Source organism: Juglans regia, chromosome 11 (assembly GCF_001411555.2).
Source record: "Juglans regia cultivar Chandler chromosome 11, Walnut 2.0, whole genome shotgun sequence".
NCBI classification, from domain to species: domain Eukaryota; kingdom Viridiplantae; phylum Streptophyta; class Magnoliopsida; order Fagales; family Juglandaceae; genus Juglans; species Juglans regia.
Window position 1 is genome coordinate 34,468,551 of NC_049911.1, and position 17,193 is coordinate 34,485,743.

The following is a 17,193-nucleotide window of genomic DNA, read 5'->3' on the forward strand; positions in this document are numbered from 1 at the left end:
AAAATGATGAATTAATGGTACTACTTGATCACATGCTGCATGACTTTTTTCTTTTTGGGGGGTTCATAGTTCATACCACGTACCAGCTATTTTTTTGAGTAATTAGGCTATATAATTTAATAGGAGTATATAATTCTTGCATAATTAATCCATGATTATATCTATTATTAAAGACATGTACATTAATTAATAATGGCAAATGGGTGCATGCATTTAGAGCATTGCTATTCATAAGCCCATATACCACACACTAAAAAAATTTTATTTTTTCTAAATTTTTTTAAAGTTTTTTTTGATTTTATTATTCTTAAAATAATTGAATTATTCTACTCATAATCCATATACCATACATTTGGTAAGAGAATAAAATTAAAGAAATCATAAAAAGATTGGTGTGTGGTGTATGAGACTTAAGAATAGAATTTTTCATGCATTTAATAGGATTTTCTTCTGTTGCAAAGCGGTGGTCCAAGCTAGCTAGCAGCTCCTACTTGGATGAAATAATTTCGATAGCGAAAATGCAGGCCAGAAGTAATTATTTACTTGGTACGTTTTTGTAGGCAAATATATATATATATATAGAACAGGCCGCCTAGGCCAGCCATAGAAGTAGTACTACTGTTTAAGATTTTCATGATCAGGAGTGATCATGATCATCTATATATGATCATCTTTCCATTTAATCTCAAACGCTAATTACAATTAATTAATAGAGCTGGCAAACACAAAAAACGATATATGTAACACTCTCATCTAATTAAATCCCGTGGGAATTAAAAAAATAATGTAAAAGTTAAAAAAAAAACCTATATACAGTCATAAATCACAAAGAGCAAACAAATACGACCAATTAAACATCTCCTCTTTTTTTTTTTTTTTTGGGTTTTCTATAGCAAGTCATGCCTAATTAGAGATAAAGGGTAATGCACAAGATGATCATGTACAAATAGTGCTTAATTAATCAGGTGATCCCTAAAACAAATTAAGACCAGCATGGATCGATCCTTTTTCTTCACTCTAAAAGCCACCTTAATTCCCACGATGACCTAACTAGCTGGCCCGTACGTACGCGCGTGTCACTTGGAAAGATAAGGGTCCACCACCGATTCAAATCTTTCTTCCAACTTTCAATTGGATCAAGAGCAGTACCAACGTCTAAATTTGATACGTACTCATGAAACATAGAATTAAATTAACCCTCCAATATATATATATGATGGTCTCGCAGGAGTACTAGTAGTACTACGTACGTCGCCGTACATTTACCTCGGACGGCCATATAGAATTAATTTGCTTGAGAAGAAGAAAGTGAAAATATTGAAAGATGAAAAAAATGTATATGATCTCATCACTGATCACTGCTAGCTAGCTAGTTGTACTTTCTCCATCAATTTTTATACCTGATCTAACTGATCGATATCGGCAAAATCATGATGATGACGACTAAGGCAAAAAGCTCGTATTATGCCTCCAATCATCCATCTATCTATCACTTTCTCAATCGATTTCTACGTCTCTAACTCGACAAAATCAAGATAATGACCTTTGCAAATCAAGTGCTGAGCCAGCAGCAAAAGGCATACTTTGCTTATTTGCCTCCACTTTCCTACACCGTTCGATGTCCTCCGCTATTCTTTTGGCATCCATTGATGCTCCAAGTAGTCCGCGTTTCGTAAACCCCACTGCATACAGCCCACACTCGCCTTTCCAACCATTTGGAAATGCCTTTCGAGGGAACCCATCTTTCTGTGAAAACATTTCTCCCTCCTGACAATTAATCAAGTCCATATATCTCCCTATAATTAGTGATCTATTCATGAGCTATATAAAGCGCTATAGCTAGCTAGCTAGCTAGGTTTAACATCATGATCAAGATACTAGAAATACTTTAAAAAAAGGAATTAGATAATGCAGAAAGCTGGTACCTTAAGCCAAGAGGGTACGTTGCTTCTGTATCCGGTTGCTAAAATAATGGCGTCAAAGTTCTCTCTTTTCCCATCAACAAATTCTACGGTATAACCAGCTTTTAGCCTCTTAATGCCTGGAAATACCTAAACCAACACACAATAACAGAGTTAGATCATAAACTAAATTTAGGGCGTACTCGAACCACAATTATATATATAATATTCGAATGAAAAAACAAAAAAAATCTGATGCGCGCATAATTAAAGTGGAACAGAAATACACAAAAGTGGGCAAAAGTAATTTGTCACTTCATTCAATAATAAAAAAGCAGTATGCCATCAACAAAAGCGTATCTAAGTACAATCATTTGACAAAATATAGTAAGATCTATGAAAATTTCCTACAGGCAAAAAAATATATAAAGTGGGGTTTGATTAGATACAAAGGCAAGTTATACCTTAATGTCTCCACTTTTGATCTTGGCGAGCGTTCCAACATCTAACACTGGGGTCTTTCCGGACAGATTTTTGAGTTCAAGGGGACCCAAGTGCGGCCGGTCCAATCCAAATCGAGCAGTGTTGCCGAGCAAGAGCCATGACAAGTTCAGCAGGATCCGATCGACAAGGCGCATGGGCAGCCACTTGAGCAACCACATCGACAGCCCAAAAGTTGATTTTCCCAGCATCTCTTGTGGTAGGACGTGCACCTTCGAACCAACAACAAAAAAGGGGGTTTCACCCAAAAAGTTAATTGATGAAAAGTGACCAAAATCTGAAAACAAGAAACGATGGAGTTGATGTATGAGTAAGCCCCTTATTTTGCTACAGTGATCAATGGACCTAATTTTGCTGGCCTCCTGGCCATGCCTCTCTATGACTCTATGTTTAAGGATTTGTTTCTGGCCAATGCTGAGCATGCTGATCGAGAAAATTAAATGGGAATTCCAAGAAAGTCATGAAAAGATGGAAATTAATATTATACTTTCCAAGATCATGCTTGATTATATAGGAATAAACCGTTGGAGTGGAGCTTGAACCTGATCAAGCTCCAACGCACAGAACAGCCATAGATCATGAAATGAATGTCGATCCAGACATTGCACGAAAAGTGTACATGGGAAACAAAAAAGCAGCGAAATGGGGTTACCCTGGTTATTCATCATGTTTGAAGACACTGAAAAACCAATCGCAGACCACTTTAAATTTTAATACAGTTATTTATTATAAGTTTCTGTCCTTCATTTGTGGAAAAACCTTTAATACAAAATGAAAGAACAAATGAAAGAAACCTAGAAATTCTTTTCAAACTGTTTTTATTCGTATGAAGTAAAAATTCTGGGACTTGGAGGGACAAATCAATAAATTACCAAACAAAATCAAGAACTTTTTCTTTTCTTTTCCTTTTTGCTTTAGTGTACGCCCCGAGATAGATAGAAGGAAAAGAGATCTAGAGAGAAGGGACATGGGTAATAATACTTACCGAGTCTCTGACCACAATAGAGGGCCTAGCCATATGGTTGCAGAGATCCAAACACACCTCCATGCCTGAATTCCCACAGCCAACCACCAAAACTTTTTTCAGTCTAAACTCGTCCCCGCTCTTATACAAACTTGTATGCCTGATTGGCCCTCCAAATTCCCCCATTCCATCTATCTGCGGCACCACTGGCTCTGCATTCTCCCCCGTCGCCACGACCAAACAGCGGCAAACATACTCTGTATCACCTTTGAGTCCCGCACTCTTCACGCGCCAAAACCCAAGGGTAGAATCATACTCCGCATGTGCCACAGTCTCATTGAACCGCGGCTTAATATCAAACGTGTTGGCATAATCCTCCAAGTACTTAATAAATTGTTGCTTAGTAGGGTAAGTAGGGAAATCACTTGGGAAACCCATGAACGGAAGCTCGCAAAACTGCTTTGGCAAATGAAGTCGAAGACGATCATAGGTCTTGAGCTGCCACAACGAAGCTATGCAATTGGATCTCTCAAGAACAACGTACGGGACACCTTTTTCTTTGAGACAAGCTGCGGCCGCGAGTCCTGATGGCCCTGCGCCCACGATCACCGGCCCGTCTACGTACTCGCATCGTGACGACGATGGCCTGTTAGCTTTCTCTACAAAAAAAGGATCATGAACTTGTTTTCCTTGTATCTCTCTCAAGTACTGATCCATGAACAGAACAAACAGTGCAAGGAAATGGCTAGGCTAGATTGAGGTTCTGAGCTTCAATAGGCTGTGGTTGAGTTCAAGATCAAAAAGAGCACAAGTGAAGAAAAACATACCATTTGGGATAGCTGACTCTCTAAATACGTTTCTGATGATCTTTACGGCTCAAGAGTGTTTTTCAGGGATGAGGCTGATCAGACTAGGTGGTAATTTTCTTTCTTATCTAAAGGAAGATTAGGCTTGTGAAGGGATCATTCCTTGAAATTTGGAGTAGATTAGAAGGGTCTTATCCACTTACGAGAATGAGTATTTGGTTTTATTTTTGAATGATCTCTGTTGTCCAATGGAGGATTAAGCGGAGGCATGAGCAACAACTCGAGGGCAAAATCAGCATTCAACAGATACAGCGCACACCGAGAGAGAGAGAGAGAGAGAGAGAGAGATGCTAATATGTATCCATATATATACATATATATATATATATATATATATTCTTTGGTTCTCATTAATACGAAGGAATTAAGGCTCAGTGGGAAACGGAAGTCATACATCCGAGTGGGGATGAAATATAATAAATATATACATATATGTACATTTTAATAATATTATGATATTAGCAACAACGAGCTACAGTTGTGGTCCCTCTTTTTTCTTTTTTCTTTTTTAAAAAAGAAAAAAAAAAGCCTTTGTTCATGTTCAATCCCTTAATTAAGGGAATTAGAAGTTTGATTAGGCGTGGATCAAAGGAAATTATTCACCAAGAGAATTCAATTGATCTAGGTCAAAATTCATCTAAAATGATCTGGAAGATAGCTGTTGTAATTTTCTCCTCCGGATCGACCAACTTGGGCTAGGTGGAGTATGAATTGTAACCAAGATGTCATCCACACTAAGATATTGTCAGATACTGTGTGCAAATGTCGAGAAAAAAAAAAAAAAAAAAAAGTTAATTGTAATCATGGAAAAGTTGCCAAGACAGGTAATAATTCAATGACAAAAAAAAAAAAAGTTCAAACTAGAGAAAAATAATATTATTGAAAATTCGAAATGATCAAAAGATACGACAATACTACTCAATCCATTGGAAGCAAGGTGTTCAAAACGTCTTAGCAGATCTTCTATTCTCTGGAGGCCGGATCGTCCTTTTACTTCCTTTCTTATTTTATATGTCTTGAACCATCGTTTGAATGCAATGTTGAAATTTGTGGAAGTGCTGGATCATATTGTATATCCCACTTATAATAATAATAATAATAATATGGTAATGATATTAGCATTACATGATTACGTTGATTGAACCATCCATCATTTAGTACTATTATTTTACTATCCAGTTTTTTTTCTTTAATTTTTGCTCATTGAATCTAGATTAAAACTATCAGAACATGACCTAACTTATTGTATAATCTAAAAGAAAATAATTTCAATCAATCAACGAATCATGTTATAATTTAATTAAAAATAAATTTAAATTTATAAAAATTGACATTATTTTACCATTTGAGTCAATATTTTCTTTTAGATTATGTAAGAAGATTATGTTTTGAGATTTTTTAATCCAGATTTCAGAAACAAAAAGAAAAAAAAAATAGTTGAGTAATAGTAAAATAGTAATAAATGAGATGTAAAGAGATAATAATAATAATAATGGCTGTGAAAGTTAACAACTTAACGGCAGGAGTAGCGGTGACGAAGGTGCTAACGGGCAACGGATTTGACGAATTGGTTACTGAGAACTAACGACATTAACGGATCGAATAACTTAAAACTGTAGCTCAAGTACGTAGACGAGGTTGGGATCTTAACAACGGCGATCGAGGACATGATGAGATGAGTTGGTTACGATTTATGAATAGTATCCGGCCATACATGTCATGATATCATTTAATTTGCACAATTAATGTTAATTACCAATTAATTATCTTCTATATATCCATCTCCATTAATTAATTCCTTTGTGACACTTTATTATAATTAGCTAGCTTAGATCTTTCTTTGGATCTTTAATTAGTATATTCTAATTAATTCCCTTTGTGAGTGAAAAATCTTCATGATTTCCGCATCCGCCAAATCCTCTACTTGTGGATCTTTCTCTGCATGTAGCTGATGGATTGATGTACGTTGGTCAGGACTACTACTGCTGGTGGTGGATGATGATATACATCATGGTCTTCAGGTCTTGATGAATTTATTTTGTCTTTTACATTTTGGCCAACGTTGAATGGATTTCATGAGTATCATTGAATTAATTTGCCTTTTCTTTTTTTTTGGGTTCTGGTACGTCGACAGATCAGATCAAGAGAAGCGAGCTGGGAGAATATTAATGTTAGCAGGGTTTGGTAATTTGGTGGGTGATTGGTAATCATGTTCTGCAACCTCGATCAAACGGCTGAAAACCTTTAATTAATTTCACGACCATTCAAATTAATACTATTCCAAGTTCACAATTTAATGGCATTATTCATGCATATTAATGCTGTGGCTCGGTTTATTAGATATATATTCGATCCTATCTTTGACAAAATTCGCACTGCTCAAAGATTCAACAACCAACCCCGAAGAACAACGATCACAAACCAATGAATTAGGGAATTATTACTTTCAAGCATAGCAAGTACACCACAGCCTCTCCAAAACCCTACTTACCTAATCATTGGAAAATATCGAGAGAGAGCTCTACGGAAATAAATTAAAGATCGTGACTTGTTCAATGAATAACGTAAGTGTGCCATCTCATTTTGACTATTTATATATATATTTATTATTTATTAATTGATGAAGTGACGATTAGTGTATTGATATTTTATTTTATTTTTTAAAAATATTAAAAAAATAAAAATAAATAAATTTTACCTATATAGCACGGTACGCCTAGCGATCACTATTGGGCGGCAGCCTAATTAACTAGCATCTCTCCTCGTTCAATTTAGGACCACCATTAGACATGACAAATGAATGTAAGTACGTCCGTAGCTGGTTTTTGACTACGTGTGCTGATGAAAACATGATCATATCCTCACTCCTCCTCCTCTTTCATATTAACTTATTTATATACTCTTTCTCATTAATTAATTAATTAATTAATACTCCTTAATCCCATTTCTTGATGTTCACTTTCTTTTCTTAAAGTTCTGATCTCTTTAGTACTCTTTAATGATCGATCAGATCCTATATATGCATTAATCTCATTATGCTCTGATGCCCGATAGATTTGAATCATTACTACTAGCTAGGAAGAAAAAAAAACTTAAAAACGGGGGGTTAAGCTCAAGGAAACTAATATATAATAAGATTAATTTTATGTCGCTTGTAACAATCCATGTGTCCCACGTGTCTTTATAAAGTCAAAGCTAATCAATCATGCATGTGTATCTAAGCCGGTTTACGATCGAGTATCCATAGAATGAATTGTCGTAGAGATTGAATGCCGAGGCATGAGATTAATATGTCCAATATTGACATTACTTCTCTTGAGCATTGGGTTTTTTCCTCTACGGTGTGCTTGGCTTAATAATTCAGCTTCACGTACGATTCAGTGTTTGTGATAGACTTGGACACTAATTATATACGTACATACATGTCACGATCCTGCAGACAGAGGCTTCTAAAAATTTCCCAGCCACTATGGGGTCTGGAACCATGATATTATAATACCTAGCTAATAGAATTGAAGACTTTCATAACTGCCCTCGTGACTCTCTTGGTTAGGAGCACCCATAAGGTCTTCTTCATCAGAGGAAAAAAACCTCTAATTAGTTTCTTTTGATTAAAATAAATGAAAAAGTAATATAAAAAAATAAAAATAAAATGCCATAATCTTGACCATCAAATCTTAGTGTAGGCCGGTCGTCAATATTATATTATTATTTTTAAAAATATAATGTGTCAATAGTTTAAGGTATAAAGTTTAAAACATGATCAGGGTGAAAATTATATATTTTCGTAAAAAAAAAAAAAAGTGATAAAAAACCTAGAAGAGAAAGAAAAAGAAAATAGAGGGAATAAAGCAAACCCAAGGAGCGAGGGAGATGAAACCTAAAATAGAAAAGAAGAAAGGAGATCCATAATTAGAGCATTAGAGCACTGGTAGTACTGGGCTCGACAAAGTTAAATTTTAGCCGAGAAATAGTTAAGGCGTAAAATAAAGTGCAACAATAAACTCAATAAATGAACATAAATTTTAGTCACATATTATATCATTGGCCAAATTTGTTGAGTCCAAAGGGTTCACCAAATATTATTTTTGAATTAAAAAATTATCTTTCCGCTGCTTCTCGCTTCACTTCTCTTATGTGCATGTTCAGTTGTTTAAAATTCTTTTACATACATAAGAAGATTAGTCCACAATTTGTCAATAACGTTAAAAAGTCACGCCTGCCGAAAGAACCATTTTTTTTAATCTTTTCAAAACTTATCAAAAGAAACAAATGAAAAAAAAATGATCAAAAGCAACTTTACTGCTTTAGCTAGGTGCTAAACTGTCCGAAAAAAAATATGAGTTGAAAAAACTTTAATACAACCATAAATTTTAATACAACCATATATTAGTTGAAAAAATATGACTGTTGTAAAAAAATGATGAATAGAAAATTTTATTCGTTGGAAATAGTAATAGATTTATTGAGCCTATTATTTGATATTGTTGAAAAATGGCTAGCTAAATTTATAAAAGTAAATTTTCTAATCAAATTTTGACCAAAATTTGTTGAGCTCCTACTAGTGCTCTAATTAGTAGTGTACTCAACAATATTTGGCTAGAAAATTCACTTTTATAAATTTAACTAGTCACTTTTCAATAACACCAAATAACAGACTCTCAAAATCTATCACTATTATATAAAAATATTGATTTTGAAATTTTCATTTATTTTAATTTAAATATTTATTCGTTATTAAAAAAGTATACATTAATTTTTTAACGTTGATATTAGATTTTAAAGAAAAAATTAGCATCAACTAATTATAATATTGCAGAACTACAACTTGAAACACTCAAGCAAGATGATGCCACGTCATTGAAATGATGACTGATGGAGACTAGTCATTTTCTGTGATTGAGTTTGGGATTTGGGCGTTTTCGTGCTTTTGAGACGAAAATGAATTTTCTAGAGTAAAGAGCTCTAGAGAAACAAATAGCACGCGAAGAGAGAATTTTTTATATCAAAATAATATTTGGCCAGCAACTTGGACTCAACAGATTTGACTAGTAAAAATTATTAAAGTTAAAAGTACTGTAGGTTTGTTGAGTCCACTACAATGAGTTTTTATACAATCTAATTAAATTTTGATCAAAATATAATTTTGTTAAGTCCCCTATTAATACTCTAATAATAGAAAGTACTAAAGATTAACAAGTGTGCCGAAAGCATAAAGTAAAGAAGAATATTGTAGCTTGTTTTGTTAAATTAAGACAGGAAAAGAAAGAGAAAAAAAAAAAAAAAGGAACAAGAAACACATAAGAAGGTGATGGGACAGAGGCCTATCTCCAAATTACAGGGAAGAGGTCAATAGGGTTGCTTATTTAGAGCAAAAGAACAATTGGCAGGAGAGGATTGATTGGGATCAAAACAGTTGGTCTCTATATTTAGTAACATATTAGTCCCTCTCAAATGGGAGCCAGCAAACAGCATTACAAAAATCTGACCTAACATATTTATTTATTTATATATATATATATATATATTGGTGTAATTAATGCTCTATAATCTATATGCCAGACTGCCAGTGCTTTCTTTGTAACGAGAGAGAGAGAGGGCCATGGTATTAAGTTGAAGATGGGGCCCATGAAAAGGGAAAGGTGGCCAACAAAAAGGAGCTTTGAGAGCCCAAACCAGCCAATGATTTGGGCTTCCTTAAACCACGCGTATCCTCTCGGACCAAAGACCTACTCATGCGGGCCTCATTCTTTTAACTTCCTTTGTTTCTTTTGTGCCTATGTATCTGCTTAGTGCTTTCCCACGCTAACCCCTGGCGCGTAAACCTCTATCCTCTCCAAAACTCATGTAGGTTGGGGATGCTTGAAGGGAATATATGCCAATTCCAAATAAATTTATCTGCTCCATGCAATTACCTTCTTTTCAAAGTTTTTATTTGGTTATCAAAAGGTTTAAGGTGACTTATAATTGAAGGAAGTCAAAAATTCACACGAACAGTTATATACTCGAACCAAAAAAAAAAAGAAAAGAAATTTTGATTCAAAGCATCTATTTCTTCTGAGTAAAGAAAAGTCGTAGATCATATTATATTCACATGTTATTATTGCCTTAAGAGTCTTTAGAGTGGTCACAATCTTCCACTAAATTGATATCGATAATCACAATTTCCTTTGATCTCTCTCTTGTTTGTTTGTTTGTTTGTTTGTTTGTTGTGACGGCAAATCCATTAAAAAATAAATATAACTTTATACGGTCGATTATGAATCAATGCCTATTTTACCCGAAGAACATTTAACTTTGTTGGAAGGTTTAGTACCACTTACAGTGTAAACCACCCAGCTTTTATTTTATAAAATGTCTTGCACCCATCTAATTGATCTTCTCTAATAATTCTTTGGTCATCATAAACAACAGCATATATATATATATATATATATATATATACATATCTTGTGTTTTGCATAGCCCACATGAAACTTAATGATTGGCAATCACCATAATGCTCTGATCTCTAATTAGAAGCTTCACCAACATCTCTAGCTATCATCATGTAATCTTATTTGGTTCTCTAAAAAAAAAACCTAATTACCACTAACTAGCTAGCTAGCTAGCTACTTTGGCACTTAGTCAATTTACCATTTGATTATAGTGTACATATTATTACATTAAAGATGTTTTTTTCTCGGTTATAAATGATGATAATCCGACTATAGATCAGGCCCTAGCCTAGCTAGCCTAGCTAGCTATATCGTGGTTTCATCATATTAAAGCTTCACTACAAGAAAAAATAAAATAAAAAATAAAAGATAATGAATTAAAGAACTAGAGGAAATATTATCTCCTACCCATATGGAATCTCACGCAGAAAGTGCCAATTGATGGTTCCACTACTACTATAACCTTTGTTAATTATTTTTCCTAAAAGAATATTTATCAATAATTCGCCGGCAGCCATGCACCATATTATTATTTTTTTCTTTTTTTAAATAAGAAATACATTTCATTTCATTCATGTAAGAAGTTATATCTGTGACAAATCAATATAGAGAAAACTCAAAATACAAGCCAAACTACACACGCGGCCTCCTTGCACACAAATTATTTTTCGACGAGCATTGTCTAAACTTCTAAAAATTCTCATAAGAGATAAAACATAGCCCTATCTCTAAAGGATGAAAGGATATTCCAACCACCCTCATCTTCCAAAAGAGGAGAGGTATCCGAACCAACTCCTTCCTCCATAAAAAGAGGGGTATCCAACCAACCAGTTATATATGGATATAAGTTCAATAGCCTATTTTTTTTATTAAAAGAAAAGAGATAAACAAAATACAAAGAGAAACATATCATGTTTGTTGCAAGTAGACCTCATGATCATGCACGTAGAATGGCTCATCCAAAGCTAATTAAATTGTCAAATTAATTGTACCGATAATCGATCCGGAAATGGGTCTATATATATATATATATATATATATATATATAGTTTAAACACATGAAGAAACCAACAAACATATATATGCAATGGAAGATTTTGCCAATCAACACATATATACCTTTTGCAACAAATTGCAATTATGTCTCTCATTTGCTATTTGCTTTATTTTAATTTTATCAGTTCATTGTTTTCGTAATTTAGGGTTTCATTCGAAGCGGAAAATATATATATATATATATATATATATATGAAAAAAGCTTTAATTTATAATATTAGAAAGGGTAAGTAAATGAGAAAATCAGTGATTACACCCATAATTATCTAAAGAAAATAAAGACCCGCGTGATAACTTTAACATAATAAAGTACTCTAATTAGTAGGTTTAGTTGACAATCTTTTGCATCTTACTTTGATTAGACATAATTAAACCAATAAAGCATTATGAAACGTACTTAATCCTGTGCATTTAATTAAATAATATAATCAATCTAATCATCATGAAATTAAGTGGGCCTCATGTGCTGGCCGGGCACAAGTAAAGGAGGAATTAGTAATTAAAGCATGTCACTTTGGAAGTACTTGAACTATAAGTAAAAGTTCAAGCACTCGATCGGACATGATGATATCATTATATATATATATATATATATATATATATATATAATGATATGTCAATTGGGAAAGATCCATGGTGTCGCAATAAAAAGTCTAAAGATGAAAGCGACTTTCATTGTGAAGTCTAGACCCGTTTAAAATGCATGCCCCGCCCCCTTCCCTTCCAATTCGAGAAAATGGAGAGCTAACACCAAACCGAAAAAAAAAAACTTTTTTTTCCCCTTTCCGAAAGTGATTTAATTTGTTAAAAGCAGCAGCATAATCAACATTCATATAAGCAGGTAAATACTTTAGTTATAAAGATATTTTATAAAAATAAATTAAAAAATTGACGTGACTTAATGTTGCACGTTAGACCGTAAAATTATTTTTATTATAATATAGATTTAACGTGTTATTATATGAAATTATGTCAGTTTGTATATCTACTATTGGCCTCGCTTGGTTACATAGTTCAGATGAGATGTTTTGTTTAAAATTGAATAAAATATTGTTATAATATTATTTTTATTTTAAAATTTAAAAAAATTAAATTATTTATTATATTTTATATAAAAATTTATAAAAATTATAATAATTATATGAGATGAGATGAGATAATTTAATTTTATATAACCAAATCCGTCTTAATAAAATTTTTTGTATCCATACTAGTATTTCTCAAGTAAAGTTGAAAGTACCTAGAATATAACCTATAAAGCAACCAATTAGGAAAAGTATAATATAGGTCGGCTGTTGACTTGTAAACAGGTTATTAGAGTAATGGTTTAACTCGGAAGAAGTCGGATGTCTTCTTTTCCGATTCATTTCTTTTAATATTTTTACCTTTTTCTTAATTTGTTTATCTATATATACGTATTTTAATCCTTAGAGAGAGATTAATCAATGTAAAGTAGTTGATTTGGGAATTGATCGATCTAAGATTCTACATGAACAACTGTAAAGATAATATATCCCCCAAAAAATGCCCTGGAATCCACTTGCATGCATATATAATAGCCAGTTCATGTCTTCGTTTCTTTCAGTGCATGCAAAAGTGAAAAGCACACCTTCCATTTAAATAAGGTGACAAGAGTTGATTTGTTAGGGAAATTAAAAATTAAAATCTCTTACAAATGATCAAGTCTTGCCATATCAATAAAATAGAAATTGCTCAGAAGAACTAAATACTTTTTTACAAAAAATGGAGAAAAAAATTAATTAAACTAAATTATTACCACTATTAATGGTGCGATTATAATAAAAATTGATAACTGGGATGATGAGATCTATATATTAAAGAAGATTGCATAGATCAAGCATAAGTCAACTGAGATGATTTTCATCCTAGAATCATGGCTGTCATAATCCTGTATTTATTGTTAATAGATCACAGACACAATCTCAGAATACTTACTATAAATAGCTTTGTTATTATCGTATATATTCTTATCAATGATCAATATTGAACAAGTGAGGAAAATTTTCATTGAAATTATAAGCAGTGTTTAAATTTTTTATGGTATCAAAGTCTGTCACATAACGAATTGGGAGTCCACGCTATTTATTTCGTAAAAAAAACTAAAAAAAAATATTATTATGCACGTGAAAAAGAATATTGATGAATAATCTCATATTATATGTAAATAAAATCTTAGATATATTTATGATAAATAAATAATCATCTCTTATTAAACTGATTTTATAAGATGAATTACGTCATAAATCTCTTCAAGATCTGCTGGATATGAAAAAAGTAATTACTGTGTATTCGTTTTCAGCCACATGCAGGCCCTGGTCAAACAAATAAATTCCAGTCTTTATGCTATATGTCATAGAACGATAGGTTTTGATTGTCCACATATAATATATATATATATATATATATATATAGGTTTTGATTGTCCACAATATAATATATATATATATATATTAATTATATTCATGTGGAGGAGTTTGGATACATGGAAACTTTCCTGGGTTCTTCTCTCGATCCCTAGCTAATGATTACATATTGCCTATTAAATAAGTTCAAATGAAAGCTTTTAAAGCCTTTATAAACAAAACAAAACACTTTGTGTTCCATCAAGTATCATCGTGCAAATAAGATAGTATCTATTTGACAGAGACATGCTGTGGAATAACAATATATAAAATTAGAGAAACAAAACTCAATCCAAGCAATCTCGACTTAGGAAAAAGCTCCAAAGAGTGTGAGGACTTTACGAGAAATATTTCTTCCATCCAACCCTCCCACATGGAGCAGCTGTATAAGAGACAGAATCAGTGTGGGTCATCCCCTTTCATTTCTTTGAACCTTTTTTCCCCCCCCCCCACCTTTTTTTTTTTCTTTTTAAAGTTTTCACGAGCCCTATAGCCAGTTTATTTATAATTCAAAGCTCGATTAGACAGTTTGTGGGGGATGAAGCTTTTTCCATGATTTAAAGCAAAAAATCCTTTTTTCTTGTTTCGAATAGGCCGATAACTTTTATAATGGAATAAAGATATATATAGTCGTAGAGTGTGTAAGTATCGTATAATTATTTTAAAAAAGAATGACGTTTACTATTAAAAAAATAACTTTTTTTTTATATAAATTATATATATATATTTTAAAATAAATACACGACGTTTATACACTTATGACTACAATAATTATTTTTTTTTTTATCATATGTGGTTTAATTGTATATCACCACTACTACAGATCTCATGAACTTGTTCATAAGCTTATATTCACATTAATTTGCTGATCATCAAGTAATGAATATTTCCAAGGTAACAATCGCAACTTTTGAAAGATTTTTATAATTCCAAAGTACGTACACTTATTAGCCTTAAAATAATAAATCCCTATCAATTTCAGAGATTATCTTTTATATTTTTATGAGAAACTAAATACAGGAGACAACATGCATGACTTGTTTTCAAATATGGTTAATAATATATTTACAATTCCTTTTACAAATCTATTTTAATTAGGATGTAGTTACATAAAAACCGAAACTCAAACAAGTGCTGAGGGCAATATACTCTTAAAAAAAATTGAAGTTTTTAGCTATACTGAGACAAGAAAAAAAAGAAGTGCTACAGAAACAAAAGAATATAAGTATACAAAAGTAAACATATAAAATTAAATGGCTTTTTTTATATGATCTGTTAAATCTATTTTACAATCAAAATAACGTTATATATAATATTCTATCGTACCATATCAAATCATGTCATTTTGTAAGTTTACTTTTGTGTCTTTTACGACTAAATTATTTTTCTAGAAATAATAAAAAAACATATGGAAAACATTTGTACAGTGGATTTTACACCATAAAGCAGCTAGCTGCACCACTCCGCACGTGAATCCATAAGTAAATGCTTTTTATTTTACCTTCGAATCTTACCTGTGCCTGTAATAGTCTTGAAACATGCATGCTTACCCACAAAGTCCTTAATTAAGGCCACCCAAGAAGCAAGCTGATGATGATTGAGTTTGAAGATTAATCTAATTAAGAATGCTAATTTGGGTTGGGGGAGAAGTTAGGTGAGTTGATCGTGACACTGATCATCTCGTGTGCAAAGCATGAATTATGATGATGATATCCACCAACACCAACACCACCATGACCAGAACCTTTCTCCTGATCATCCTCTCTATTTTCTTAATGGAAAGTTTGTACGTTAACCAAACATCTCGGTGATCATGAACAAAACACACTCTCTCTCTGTAAGAAATATGTTGTGCCCACAATCTTTTAGGTCCTGTTGTCTATTTTCCAATAAGAAGTTTGGAAAGTACAACACAGTGAAAACTATTATGATTTCCACAATATTCTGGTATGCATCTATATTAATTGGGTCGCGTCCACACACTCATGGTTGTAAGTATTCCCAGCCAGTTATCTCCACTCTGTTTCCAACATTGATGGTGACAAAGATCCCATCTTTCCTTTTACTCACGGAAAAAAGAAAGAAAAAAAATAGAAAAATCCACAATGATTTGTATATGATAAAAATGGTCGAACGAATGGGCAGATAAAAACGCCTAATAATGACCGACACAAGGAATTACCAGCTTGCTCATATGATTTTGTCGCGTGTTGTTTGGTTTCACACTACTATCATTAATTTACTTAACCTTGATATCAATTTCTCTCGAATATTGTACAAATATATATATATTTGGAATTATATATACTTGGTTAGACAGTTTGTGGGGATGAAGCTTGCCAAAAAATTTAAAAAAAATAAAAAATTATATATACTTGTTAAGGAAACCGCCCCACCAATACTTGTTTGCCAAATAACCCCAAAAGAATCATGTACTCTCTCGTGAACTATCTATCTATCTATCTACCTATATATAAAGGAAGCTGGAAACGAGGGCATTTCTTTTTGAAGTACGTAGTGGGTGAATGACACCATGCCCACCAAAGATTTACCAACATATATAACAAGAGGCCGTCTTATATACAAGCAATAATTTTTTTTTTTTTTTTAAAAAGAGAGAAATAAGTGGGAGAAAAGGATGTTTTCAGATCGATACACCTCATGACCTGATCAAGATGCTGCACGCATTCTAAGATGAGAGAGAGAGGGGAAAAAAAGATGAAGATAGTGCGCTAGCCCACCAAGGTGATAGGGATCAAATTAAGCCTTTGAAAATGAAACCCGGCCTACTCCGAAAAAAAAAAAAGAAAAAAGCACAGCTAGCCAACCAAGATGCCCAAGCATGGCTTCATCATCACGAATCTCTAGAGTTTTTACCAAGCAACTATAAGCAAATTCAAAAAGCTCAGAGGCTCTCTAGAATGTGTTTGGTAGTATTGGTTGGGCATAGTTTGGCTCAACTCGATCAGTAATTGTATGTATTATATGGATATTATAATTTATAAGGAGAAGATTATGTTGTAGCTTTTAAAATCTGACCCTAAC

The 17,193-nt window shown here is 32.8% G+C and overlaps 1 protein-coding gene across 1 annotated transcript; it reads right to left on the bottom strand.

Annotated features, from left to right (window-relative positions):
• Window positions 1-1,227: 1,227 nt before the first annotated feature.
• LOC109009434 (indole-3-pyruvate monooxygenase YUCCA6-like) lies at window positions 1,228-4,463 on the bottom strand. Its single transcript, XM_018989890.2, has 4 exons — window positions 3,388-4,463; window positions 2,366-2,614; window positions 1,926-2,051; window positions 1,228-1,767 (listed from the first exon to the last, which is right to left on the bottom strand). The coding sequence occupies exons 1-4, from the start codon at window positions 4,081-4,083 to the stop codon at window positions 1,531-1,533; spliced, it is 1,308 nt and encodes a 435-aa protein (XP_018845435.1). The 5' UTR covers window positions 4,084-4,463; the 3' UTR covers window positions 1,228-1,530.
• Window positions 4,464-17,193: the final 12,730 nt, after the last annotated feature.

What these genes read in the sequence shown, in the direction of transcription:
- LOC109009434 (XM_018989890.2), bottom strand. Translation starts at nt 4,083, where the DNA reads ATGGATCAGTACTTGAGAGAGATACAAGGAAAACAAGTTCATGATCCT. An exon ending in TCAAAAGTGGAGACATTAAG is followed by an intron (nt 2,052 to 2,365) that starts GTATAACTTGCC and finishes GTGTTGGTTTAG; the next exon opens with GTATTTCCAGGCATTAAGAG. An exon ending in ACGTACCCTCTTGGCTTAAG is followed by an intron (nt 1,768 to 1,925) that starts GTACCAGCTTTC and finishes ATTAATTGTCAG; the next exon opens with GAGGGAGAAATGTTTTCACA.